The sequence below is a fragment of the Scyliorhinus canicula genome, chromosome 1 (genome assembly GCF_902713615.1).
Source record: "Scyliorhinus canicula chromosome 1, sScyCan1.1, whole genome shotgun sequence".
Lineage (NCBI taxonomy): Eukaryota > Metazoa > Chordata > Chondrichthyes > Carcharhiniformes > Scyliorhinidae > Scyliorhinus > Scyliorhinus canicula.
The window spans coordinates 134,143,932-134,156,389 of record NC_052146.1 but is presented as its reverse complement, the minus strand read 5'-3'; the positions used below and the strand labels follow the sequence as shown (position 1 = coordinate 134,156,389).

The 12,458-nt window shown below is 45.5% G+C and overlaps 1 protein-coding gene across 5 annotated transcripts in view; it reads left to right on the top strand.

Annotated features, from left to right (window-relative positions):
* The window catches only part of macf1a (microtubule actin crosslinking factor 1a), an 837,043-nt gene extending 825,257 nt beyond the window's left edge, over positions 1–11,786 (top strand). For all 5 annotated transcript variants that reach the window (XM_038800586.1, XM_038800577.1, XM_038800561.1 and 2 more), the window contains 2 exons: positions 4,685–4,793; positions 10,561–11,786. In XM_038800586.1, coding sequence (XP_038656514.1) covers positions 4,685–4,793; positions 10,561–10,814 — 363 coding nt within the window. In that variant the 3' untranslated portion in view covers positions 10,815–11,786. The remainder of the gene's footprint in view (positions 1–4,684; positions 4,794–10,560) is intronic.
* Positions 11,787–12,458: the final 672 nt, after the last annotated feature.

The window sequence follows — 12,458 nt, the reverse complement described above, 5'->3', positions numbered from 1 at the left end:
GCTAAGGAAGGGTTGGATTAGCCAGGTCTTCCACTTGGACTTGGACTCGAAGTCCAGGGGGGTGGCAATCATGATCAACAAGCGGGTGCAATTTGAGGCAGAGGGCATCGCCGCAGACAGGGGGGGCAGATACCTGATGGTACGGGGCAGACTGGAGGGGAGAAGTGTGGTGCTGGTGAATATATATGCCCCGAACTGGGATGACGTGGACTTTATTAAAAGAGTGCTGGGGAAGATCCTGGACCTGGACTCTCGTAGGCTAATAATGGGGAGGAGACTTTAACATGGTCCTTGATCTGGCACTGGATCGGTCGTGTCCCAAAACGGGTAGACTCCCAGCAATGGCAAGGGAGCTGAAAGGGTTTATGGAGCAAATGGGGGCAGTGGACCCCTGGAGAGTCAGACAGCCGACAGGAAGGGGCTACTCATTTTACTTGCACGTCCATAAAGTATATTCTAGGATAGACTTCTTTGTTCTAAGCAGGGATTGTATAGGGGAGGTAAAGAACACGGAATGTTCGACAATCACTATCTCGGACCATGCCCCGCACTGGGTAGACCTGCAGGTCGGGGGGGCGAATCACCAATGCCCACAATGGAGGCTAGATGTGGGACTGCTGTCGGAGGAGGGCATCTGTGAGAGGCTTCGGAGGTGTATGCAAAATTACTTGCAGGTGAATGATGCGGGGGAGGTCTCAGCGGCGACCCTGTGGGAGGCGCTAACGGCAGTAGTGCGGGGAGAGTTGATCTCAATTGGGGCCCACAGAGCCATGGCGGACAGGGCAGAGACGGACAGATTGGTTAGGGAAATGGGTCGGATAGATGAGGAACACGCGGAGTCCCCGGGGGGGGGTTTTACTCGGGGAGAGGCAGAGACTACAGGCGGAACTGGGGGCGCTATCCACGAGTAGGGCCGTGGAGCAGTTTAGGAAGGCGAGGGGTGTGGTGTACGAGCATGGGGAAAAGGCTAGCAGACTGTTAGCGCAGCAACGCAGGAGGAGGGAGGCAGCCAGGGAAATAGGTAGAGTGATGGATGGGGAGGGGTGCAGAGTGGAGGACCCGGCAGGATTGAATAAGGTATTCCGGGACTTCTATAGCAAGCTGTACACTTCGGAGCCTCTGGAAGAACCGGAGGAGATGAAAAGATTTCTGGACGGGTTAACATTCCCAACATTAGGTGGGAGGCGAGTGGATGAGCTGGGGGCCCCGATTAGAGTGGAGGAGGTATTGGGGGGGCCTAAAGGCCATGCAGTCGGGGAAAACCCCAGGGCCGGATGGATACCCAGTAAGAGTTTTATAGGAAGTTCTCTGAGTTGGTGGGCCCATTCTTGGCGAGGGTTTTTAATGAGGCAAGGGACAGAGGGATCTTGCCGCCGACGATGTCGCAAGCCACTATATCACTGGGTTGAGTGGGGCTATCTATGGGAGATGCTCGGACGGTTTGGGTTCGGGGAGGGACTGGTGAATTGGATCAAGTTATTATATCAGGCCCCAAAGGCCAGCATCAGGACAAACAGAGAAGTGTCAGAGTACTTTAGGCTGTACCGTGGGACCAGACAGGGCTGCCCGCTCTCCCCGCTGCTGTTTGCGCTGGCCATAGAGCCGCTGGCGATTGCGCTGAGAGCCGCAAAGGGATGGAAGGGGATGGTTAGGGGCGGGGTAGAACATAGGGTCTCTCTTTATGCGGATGACCTGCTCCTGTACGTGTCGGACCCATTGGCCGGGATGGAAGTATATTGGAAACATTGAGGAAGTTCGGCCAGTTCTCAGGATACAAACTAAATATGGCCAAGAGTGAAATGTTTGTGGTACAGGCAAGGGGCCAGGAGAACAGATTGAGAGGGCTACCATTTAGGCTGGTTGAGGAAAATTTCCGGTACTTGGGGATCCAGGTGGCGTGAGACTGGGGCAGGCTGCACAAGTTAAATTTGGCCAGGGTGGTGGGACAAATGAAGGGAGAGTTTCGGAGATGGGATGCACTCCCGCTGTCGCTGGCAGGGAGGGTGCAGACTGTAAAGATGACAATCCTCCCTAGATTCCTGTTCATTTTTCAGTACCTCCCAATCTTTATCCCACAGACCTTCTTCAAAAGGGTTAACAAGATGATCATGAGCTTTGTCTGGGTGGGAAAATCCCCGCGGGTGAAGAAGGTGATGCTTGAGAGGAGCCGCAGCGAGGGAGGGCTGGCATTGCTGAGTCTGATTAACTATTACTGGGCGGCTAACATCGCCATGATAAGGAAGTGGATGGTGGGTACGGGGTCTATCTGGGAGCGGGTGGAGGCGGCTTCGTGCAGGGGCTCCAGCTTGGCAGCCCTGGTCACGGCTCCTCTACGGCTGCCGCCGGCCAGGTACTCCGCCAGCCCGGTAGTGGTGGCGACCCTGCGGATATGGGGCTAGTGGAGGAGGCATGTAGGGGAGATGGGGGCGTCTGTCTGGGCGCCAATCTGTTTTCCCCTGGGAGTATGGATGGGGGTTTCGAGCATGGCGGGGGTGAGGAGGGTGGGCGATATGTTCCTGGAAGGGAGCTTTGCGAGTTTGAGGAGCTTGGAGGAGAAATTTGGTCTGGTAAGGGGAAATGATTTCAGGTACCTACAGTTGCAGGACTTTGTCCGTAGATAGGTCCCATCCTTCCCACGCCTCCCGCCAATGGGGATCCAAGACAGAATAGTCTCCAGGGGAGAAGGAGGGGAGGGTAGAGTTCTAATATTTATAAGGTGCTCATGAAGGGGGAAGGGTCCCAGACGGAGGAACTGAAACTTAAATGAGAGGAGGAGCTAGGCGGGGAAATGGTGGACTGGCTGTGGGCAGAAGCCCTGAGTAGGGTGAATTCGACCACAACATGTGCCAGGCTCGGCCTGATTCAATTTAAGGTACTTCACCGGGCTCACATGACGGTGGCTCGGATGAGCAAATTCTTTGGGGTAGAGGACAAATGCGCTAGGTGCGCAGGAGGACCAGCGAACCACGTACACATGTTTTGGGCATGCCCAAGGTTTAGGGTGTACTGGGAGGGATTCGCGGGGATCATGTCCCAGGTGCTAAAAACAAGGGTGGCGACAGGTCCAGGGGTGGCAATTTTTGGGGTTTCGGAGGACCCGGGAGTCCAGGGTGAGAAAGAGGCCGATGTTTTGGCCTTTGCTTCCCTGATAGCCCGGCGACTAATATTACTGGCATGGAGGGACTCAAAGCCCCCGAAGACTGAGTTGTGACTTTCGGACATGTCGAGTTTTCTGGGTATGGAAAAGATTAGGTTCGCCTTGAGGGGATCTGTACAGGGGTTCGCCCTAAGGTGGCAACCATTCATTGACTTCTTTGCGGGAGAGTGAGCGTCAGCAGGGGGGGGAGAGAGTAGAGTAGAGTAGGAGGGATAAATTGGCGGGTAGCGCCGATGGGAGAGAAGCGGGCTTGTGCAGTATGGTACGATTGAAGTATTGAATGTACGTGGATGTTTGTACTTTTTTGCTGTCTTTCTGTTGATGTCTGTAACTGTTTACAATGCTGAAAAACTACCTCAATAAAATTGTTTGTTTAAAAAAAAATTAGCTAAGCACTACCTTAATAAGGCCCTAGTTGCTGAGCAACCACTGCTGGTTTATTTATTCTTCATGGCATAGCCCTCCCTAAGTAAAATAGAATCACAGTTGGAACCTAACCAACCCCCACACATTCAAACATCTTTGTCCAGCATGAATATAACTATAGATTTTATCCTTCCATAAACAGAAACATTAAATTAAACCCACTTAAATAAATCCCTAAAACTACCTCTGTTTTCCTAACAGTGGTGACAGTTGAGGGATAAATACTGAAAAAAATTAGCAAACTCGCTGCTCCTTTTTAAATGGTTCCCTGGGATCTTTTGGGTGGACAGAACCTCCGATGAGCAACTCATCAAACAGACAATGCAGCATTCCTTCAGTACTGTCCTGAGGTCATCTTAGATTGTGTCTATGAACTAGCCGAAGAATGGGGCTTGAACCCATAACCTTTTATCCTAGAAGCCAAGTTGACACTTCATGTTTTTTAAAACATCTCAGTAGAAGAGCCCTTCTGAGAACACAGTCAGTGTAAAATCACTCCCAACAAAAAGCACAACAAAATTTGCTGTTTGGAACTGGCTTTGACTTTGCATTAGGGTCACAGCTGAACGTTCTAGATTTGAATATTGGGTTCTTGTATGGTTAATATTCACTCTGGATTACTATCTTTTTGCTTGATGGGTAGTTAAGCTGTTGAATTTAAATTTTGTATCAATGTTCATGGTTTCTTTTTAATATTTTGGACAAAGCTTTTGAACATGCCAGTAGGTTTCATAGCTCAGGGTAAAAGTTCATGTGGTGCAGTACTTGACTAAGGAGACCAACAACATCCCTTGCTCAGTCTATGGTCGCAACAGTGAGATCTCACATCACAAAGAGTTCAGAGAAAAAGACTCTTCCACTTCTGTTAAGGAGGTGTGAGTTTGATATGTGCAATTTTAAAAGAGATTTGAAAATGTCCCCAGCCTCCCATGTTTTATTCCTCTGAATAAAACCTGTTATCGTGGACCTGAAATTATTTGTAACTGACTGAAAAATGAATATAATGTTCAGTTATGTATGTGGTGATCTATTTTCATTTATTTTTGCTGCTCTTTCATCAGCTTTCTCTTCGCATATTAAAATGTTTGTACTTTAAACCAGGTGACACCTGCACAGGGTAGTAAACTCAGACGACCAAGCTACCACTCCAGTAAGGCTTCGCTGACTGGAGACAATGGCAGCACATCTGCCACTAAATCCAGCAAAACTGGTGAGTTCTAAAGAGAATGCTGAAAACTAATGAGAATGGTTACAGACTCTGGTGCTCCTCTCTCGTGATTGTGTGGGAACCTTGCCATTTGCAGTCGTGGATTTGGAAAATTCAAAATGACTTAGGTTTATTTTGAAGATTTATTTTCCTTGAGACTCTGGAGAATTCCTCCTTTTAGTGTAGACTTTTCGAATTTAATGCATTTTGGAACAGATGTTTTGTATATGTACATGTAAATATTTCATATGATTTTGTGCTAATGTAAGAGAATACACCCCAGCAACTCCACAGAGTCTTCAAAGAATCTATCCTTACATTCAGATCTATGTATTACTCCTTGATAAAATCACCAAAAGACAAGTACTCTGACAACACCCATTTCTATCTCTCAACATTATCGCAGCTCCAGTTCTGCCTCTGTGCTGCCAATCTTGGCAGAGCTGTAATTTCCTCGCATTATGCATTGAGAAGACCAGCATTATTGTCTTCAGCCCCTGCCATCAGCTCCATACACATGAAACTGATTCCATCCCCAAATCCCTGATCAACGTCTCTGGTTGTACTATTCTGGAAACTTGTGTCCAATCCGCTTCCTACTCAATATCCTTTCCATCTGTGTAACATAATCTGCAATCAACCCTTCTGCAGTTAAATGCTTATTATACCTTTCCAGTGCTCCCATGGACAATCTTCAATCCTCTATCATCTACAGTTCACACAATACTCTGGTTCCCATATTCTATATCCCACCAAGTCCTATTCATCAGTAACTCCTGCCCTTTCTGACCTACATTGGTCCCCAATTTCCCAACAATTTCATTTTCAAATCTTCATTTCATGTTTAAATCCCTTCATAGTTTCACTTCCCCGTACTTTTGTAACCATTACCAAGCCTAAGATCTGTCCCATAACTTTGATTCTTCACTCACCATTGTGTCTATCCCTACAGCTGTTTAAGTCTTGTGCTAAATTCCTCCATTTTTCCCCCCTTCCTTCCTCCTTTAAGACCATCTTAAAATCCACCTTGGTCACCTCTCCTAACATCATTTGTGTCCATTTTGTGTCTGATTAGACCTCTGAAGTGCCATAGTACATTTTACTGCATTCAAGATACTATGTCTTTATTCCAAATATTTCACTTTTCTGCAACCAAACTTATTTCCATTTTGTTCCAGTGTTGTCACTTATTTTACATGTTTTATGCTCACCTTTAAAACGCCTGAATTTCTCGCCCTTATTGCTCTCCCACCCTCCCTGTTTGTGGTACTGCAAACATCCATTCCTCAGCAGAATTGACTCTCATTTATTGCCCCTAAAAGCAATGAGACGGTAATTCCTACAATTCCGGCTCAACTGAGGTGTCCTCATGAAATTCCCTTCCAACACTCCCTGTTAAAGCTGATACATGGATAATATCTACTTAGCAGCTGGCTCCCATGGAACTGTACCTGAACAGGCAGAAATGGGAGACGGAAAGTTGTTTGAGAAACCTCTTACAAAAAGCGAAATGCAATTGCCTGCTGTACAGCCAAGTATGTTTGATCGCGTTTTGACATTGTGCAAATGATCAAACTTTTCCTGATTAGTCGCTTATTCCTAAATGCAATGAGGGGATAATTAATTTAGGTACTTGCTTGTGTGGAAACTTGGCGAGATGGTGGCGCAGTGGCGTTGTCACTAGACTTTAATCCAGAGACATGGTGAATTCTGGGGACACGGGTTCAAATCCCACCGCGGGAATTTCAATTTGAAAAAATCTGGAATTAGGAGTCTAATGATGACTATGAATCATTGTCGTAAAACTTCCTCTGATTCACTAGTATCCTTTAGGGGAGGAACTCTTGCCATCCTTACCATGTGACTCTCAAATGTCCTCTGAATGGGAGGATAGTTAGGGATAGGCAATAAATGCTTGCCCAGCCAGCAAGCCCATGTCCCATAAATTAATTTTTTTTAAATCGCCAGGTAATATCATGAAGGGATCAAACCGGGAACTTCGGTGGCGGCCATGAAGTGAGCGGTCGCACATAACTGGCATAGGCATCCATTTCATTAGTTTTGTTTTGGCCCTTTTTGTATCCTTTGTTAGTTAAGGTAACAAGCCTTGGGGAGGTGGGGGGTGTTGCTTGATTGGTGCTCAGGGAGAAGGGTTGGGGCAGGGGAGGGACACAGAGTAGTATTCTGCGAGTGTGATATCTGACCATGCTCTGCATTATGTGGATTTGTGTTTGGAGGAGGGCTGCGCTCAGCGACCCCCCCCCCCCCCATGGAGGTTGGCATCAGCGTTGCTCACTGACGGGGGATACGTGAAAGGATATCTTCCGCTACTGGGACCAATGTGGAGTTTAATAAGAACAAGGAAGTCTCACATTCCACGTTCTGGGAGATACTAAAGACAGTCATCATGGGGGAGTTAATTTCGATTAAGTTTCAGAGCTAAGTCAGGTCGGGTGGAGAGGCAGAGGTTGGTGGAGTCTATTCTTGTGGTGGACCATCGGTACTCTGCTACCCCAACAGCAGAGCTGTTGCAAAGAGGAAGATGCTGCAGATGGAGTTTGAATTGGTGTCGACTGGGAAAGCAGTTAGCCAGGTTGATCATGTGAAAGGGACATTTTACGAGTATGGGGAGAAGGTCAGTTGTCTATTGGCTCACCATATCTCAGGACATAGCACAGGTTAAGAACTGGGGGAGGGTGGGTTCTGATCCAGGAAAAGTCAATGGGGTATTTGAAACCTTCTACCGGGGGATATAGGGCTGAGTCTCCGGTTATGGCACAGTTTCTGATTGGTTGGTCTTCCCAATTGTGGCAAAGGAAAGATGGCAGTAGCTGGAGGCGCCACGAAGGCTGGAGGAAATTACAAAATGTATCTGTTCAGAGAAGGCACCAAGCCTGGACAGATTACCTGTGGAATTTTATAAAGAATTTGCAACAGAGTTGGTGCCACACCTGTTGGACATGTTTAAAGATGTTCTGTTCGGGGGTTGTGGCCGACCGCACTGGCATAGGCATCCATTTCATTAATTGTGAAAAAAGATAAAGATCCTGTGGAGTGTGGGTCATATTGGCCCATTTCTCTTGCAAAGCTTATGGCAACTCGTTTGGAGGGCTGCCTGTGGGGATAATATCCGAGGATCAGATGGGAGTTGTTAAGGGCTGGCAATTATCGGTCAACATTAGGAGACATCTGAATGTGATGATGTTGCCCTCATTAGGGGTTGATGCAGAGGTAATAATCTCTATGAATGCTGAGAAAGCGTTCGACTGGGTGGAGTGGGGTACCTTTTTGACGTACAGGGCCTCCACTGCGAGCGTTCGCTTCAATGCATTAAGTTTGGGGTGTCAGTTGTATGGGAATACAAGGCAGGGATATCCACTTCCCTGTTACTGTTTACATTGCTGATCGATTCGTTGGCTATTGCATTTGGGGCAGAAGGAGATAGAGAGAGGAGCATAGGATGTCCCTGTAAGCAGATGACTTATTGATGTATATTACAGACCCTCTCGTTAATGTGGGGAAGATGATGGAAGTGCTGAGGATGTTTGGTTCCTTCTCAGGGTATAGATTGAACGTGGGCAAGAGTGAGGTATTTCCAGTGAACCCTCCAAGGAAGGGAACTGATGGAGAAACTACTGTTTTGACTGGCCAGGACTAGTTTTAGATACTTGGGGATGTGGGTAGCTCCTTATTGGGCCTTGCTCAACAAGTTGAACCTAGCAAGTCTGGTAGAGGAGGGGTTGAAGGCAACCTTAAAGAGGTGGAATGCCCTTCCATTGTCATTGGCAGAAAGGAGCCAGACGGTTCAAATGAACATTCCTCCAAGGTTCTTGTTTGTGTTTTAGTGTCTTCCAATCTTTATGTCTAAGTCATTCTTAGTAGGATTACAAGCTAATTTTGACCTTTGTGTGGGTGGGTAAGGCCCCCTGGGTTCAGAGGGTGTTCCTGCAGAAGGATCAACGGTCCGGGGGGGGGGGTATTGGCATTACCAAATTTGATGTATTATTACTGTGCTGCGAACATTGAGAAAGTGCAGGGTGGGGCCATGGACTCTGGGGCGGTTTAGGGAGGAGGCTTCCTTACAGATTCGAGTTTGAGGTCACTCGTTACTGCTTCCCTTCCATTCTCATTGGCCATGTACTGTATAGGCCCAGTGGCAACAGCCTCTCTGAGAAAATGGAACCAATTTAGACAGCAATCTGTAGGAACCATATACATCAATTTATACCAGCTTGGATGGATTAGTCATATAAGATCTGAGAGAGGTTTAGTGATTTGTTCATGGATGATGGTTCGCCGGGCTGGAGGAGCTGGTGGTGAAGTTCCAGCTCCTGGTGGGGGGTTGGTTTAGATATTTACAGGTATGGAACTTTGCCCGGAAGGAACTTTTTACATTTCCTCGGTTGCCAGCCCCCTCTCTTCTGGATAAGTTGCTGTCCCTTGATGAATTACAGGAAGGGAGGATATCAGACAGTTGATGGACAGGGAAATGGATTGCTGGAGGAAGTAAAGGGAAAATGGGAGGAAGAGTTGGCTTGTGCTTTTGAGGGCGGTATGTGGAGTGAGTTTCTACATTAGATTAATTCTACTTCCTCATATGCAAGACCGAGTTTGATTCAGTTTAAAGTGGTGCATAGGTCACGCATGACTAGGGCATGGATGAGTAGGTTTTTTCCGGGGGTAGAAGACAGATGTAAGCGTTGTTCAAGGTGTTCCACAATCCATTTGGATCTATTTTGGTCATGTCCTAAGTTGGTCAAATTCTGGGCTTCTTTCTTCGAAACTGTCCGGAATTTTGTGGGTTAGAGTGGAGTCGTGTCTATGTGTGGTGATTTTTGGGGTGTCGGACTTGCCAGGGCTGCAGGAGGAGAGGAGAGCTGACGTTGTGGCCTTCGCCTCTCTGATAGCCCGGAGGTGGGTCTTGCTCAAGTGGAGGGCATCGGCGACGGCATGGCTGGAGGAACCTGTTGGAGTTCCTGCACTTGAAAAAATTCAATACACCATGAGGGGTTTGCAGAAGAGGTTCTATTCAAGGTGGATGTCATTTGATTGGTGTGTGTAGAGGGGGAATGGGAGGGAGAAGGGGAGATGGGACTGGGTTGTTGGATTAGTTTTTAGTACGTTGTATCCCACTTCAGGATGCAGCGTTAAATGACTACTTCAAACTTAAATGGCTAATTTATTGTGTTACTGCATGTACATTATTGGTTTTAGCCTCCCTGATTTAAAGGGAAAATAAACCCAGGATTCTAAAAAACAAAGAAAAGTACAGCACAGGAACAGGCCCTTCGGCCCTCCACGCCTACACTGACCATGCTGCCCGTCTAAACTAAAACCTTCTACACTTCCGGGGTCCGTATCCCTCTATTCCCATCCTATTCATGTATTTCATGTATTCTCCTGCCAAATTCTGCTCCCTGCTTAAAATGTGCTTGTTTAGATTTCTAGAGATAGTCAAGTGAGATGTTCAGATGTCCTATCCTCAAGCCATGAACTCACATTTGAAGTGTGGCACTAGGGCAGGACCCAGAGGCTGGGTCTGGTGGAATTGTACCACAGCATGTTGGCAAGACGAAAATTGGGAATGGGAAACGGAAAACCATTTGTAATCTCTCAATTCTTAGGAAAAACATAAAAGTGCTGCAGAGGCTACTGCTTTGGTGCAGGGAAAGACTAGCGCTTGGCTTAGTGATATTAGTGATATGGTGCTGGCACCTAAATGCAACATCTCCCAAGAATGACTTGGTTTGTTCTATTGACTTTCTCCTAGCTACAGATTCTAAAAGGACACCAAGTAGGCCGACGAGTCGGGCTGGGAGTCGTGCAGGCAGCAGGGCAAACAGTCGGCGAGGCAGTGACGCATCTGATTTTGACCTTTTGGAAACACAGTCGATGTGCTCAGATATTTCTGAATCCAGCACAGCAGGATCCCAAGCAAGTTCAAGAAAGAGTTCTACAAAACCTTCTAAAATCCCAACACCCTCAAAGAAAACTACCCCAAAAAATGCAAACACCAGAAGATAATATGAATAATACTGTGGAATAGATAGTCACTTCTCACACACACACACACACACACCCACACTTTAACACCCTGTTTTAGAAGCCACCAGATGTATGATATTCTACAAAAAAAAGTACTGTTGTCACCATTGTAAAAGATTAATTGTGGTCTAATGCTGCCTTATCATTGTACCTTATCTGTTTTTGTTTTTGTAAGTTAAAAGTTTTTTCATGTGAATATTTATGTAGATAAAACATCCATATTTTGTTCCCATGACCTCTGTGTCTGAGGGAAGTGAGAATGCTTTTAAAGAGAAAGGAAATTTAAATTTGTTCATGTTCTATTGAATATTTGAACTACTGCTTTTTTTAAAAACAAACTTGCATTTAGGATACAACCCTTTAAAAGAAAACTTGACTTGCTCGGTAAGCAAGACAAATGTTGCAGTGTTTGTTAGAAATCACGGATACCTCACGGAGTATTTAAAGTGGGAAAAAAAAATGGAGTGATGTACAGTTTTACTTATTTTTAAGATTGTTCATTTTTGCCTGCTGAAAGTTACGCAAATAATTATGACAAAAAGTGCACATGCAAGTTGTAAAAGACTATTGCTATCTTGTAAGCAGTATAAAGGACACTTTAATAGCAGCTGATGATTATTATGTGGGCCACACCAGCAGTTGCTAGCGGGGCCTTTCTCTCACTTTTTTATGCTGCTTTTCGTTCATTTGAACTGACCACTGGGGCTACATGAGCAGCCGTATTTATATTCTATTGATATCTAGTCTGACCATGTCGCTGTGTGAATCTTCAACTGAAATTGTACCAATGAGTCAAACATTCATTTTTTTTGTATTCAAAAACAAATGTACTTTCAGTAACTTAAAAGAAAATAAGTACTGCTTTTCTTGTCTCAATATTAATTATTCATGGGTGTGAAGATTTTCCCTGTTCTATAGATACATTTTCTATTAAATTTAGTGCTTACAGTACACCTTTCTAGTGACAGATTTCAATTACAGCAAACACATACCATTTGGCCTGAATACTGCTTTTGGCTCTAATCCTAGTGTAAACTTCCCAGTATACAGAAAATCTGATTCATTTTCATATGTTTGTCAGATTTCTACTACAGTGTTTAAAATGCTTTTAACAAAAATACCAAAAAGTGTAAGAAAACATTCTACTATTGGTGACATCCCTGAGTCGCTAACTGAGCCACACATGGGGGTGAATGACCACAATCTAATATCGTTCTTACAGTTTGGGATTTTACTTGGGAAAGATTTTAGTGTCTCAGTAAATGATACCTTATTCCCGAAGGAGAATGTTTGGAGTAGCCTTTACTTTATGAAAGTAATCTCTAGTAAGCAAGATGCCAAACAGAAAATCTTGTCACCATATTCAGCTTACTGGATATATACTATCACATGTCTTCAGCATGTGCAGAATAAACACTGTATTAGATTGTGGCTTAAACTGCTGACCAGATTAATTAAATAGTAAATGGACAAGTAAATCGTGGCCATGCCACATTTCATTTTACAGACTTCACTTTCTTCAAAGAAAATAACAAGGAGTCATGCACCAAACTTCATTGTGAACTGGACCTGACTCAAAGACCATGACTAATTAACCTTGCATAATGGTTTACTGCAGTGTGT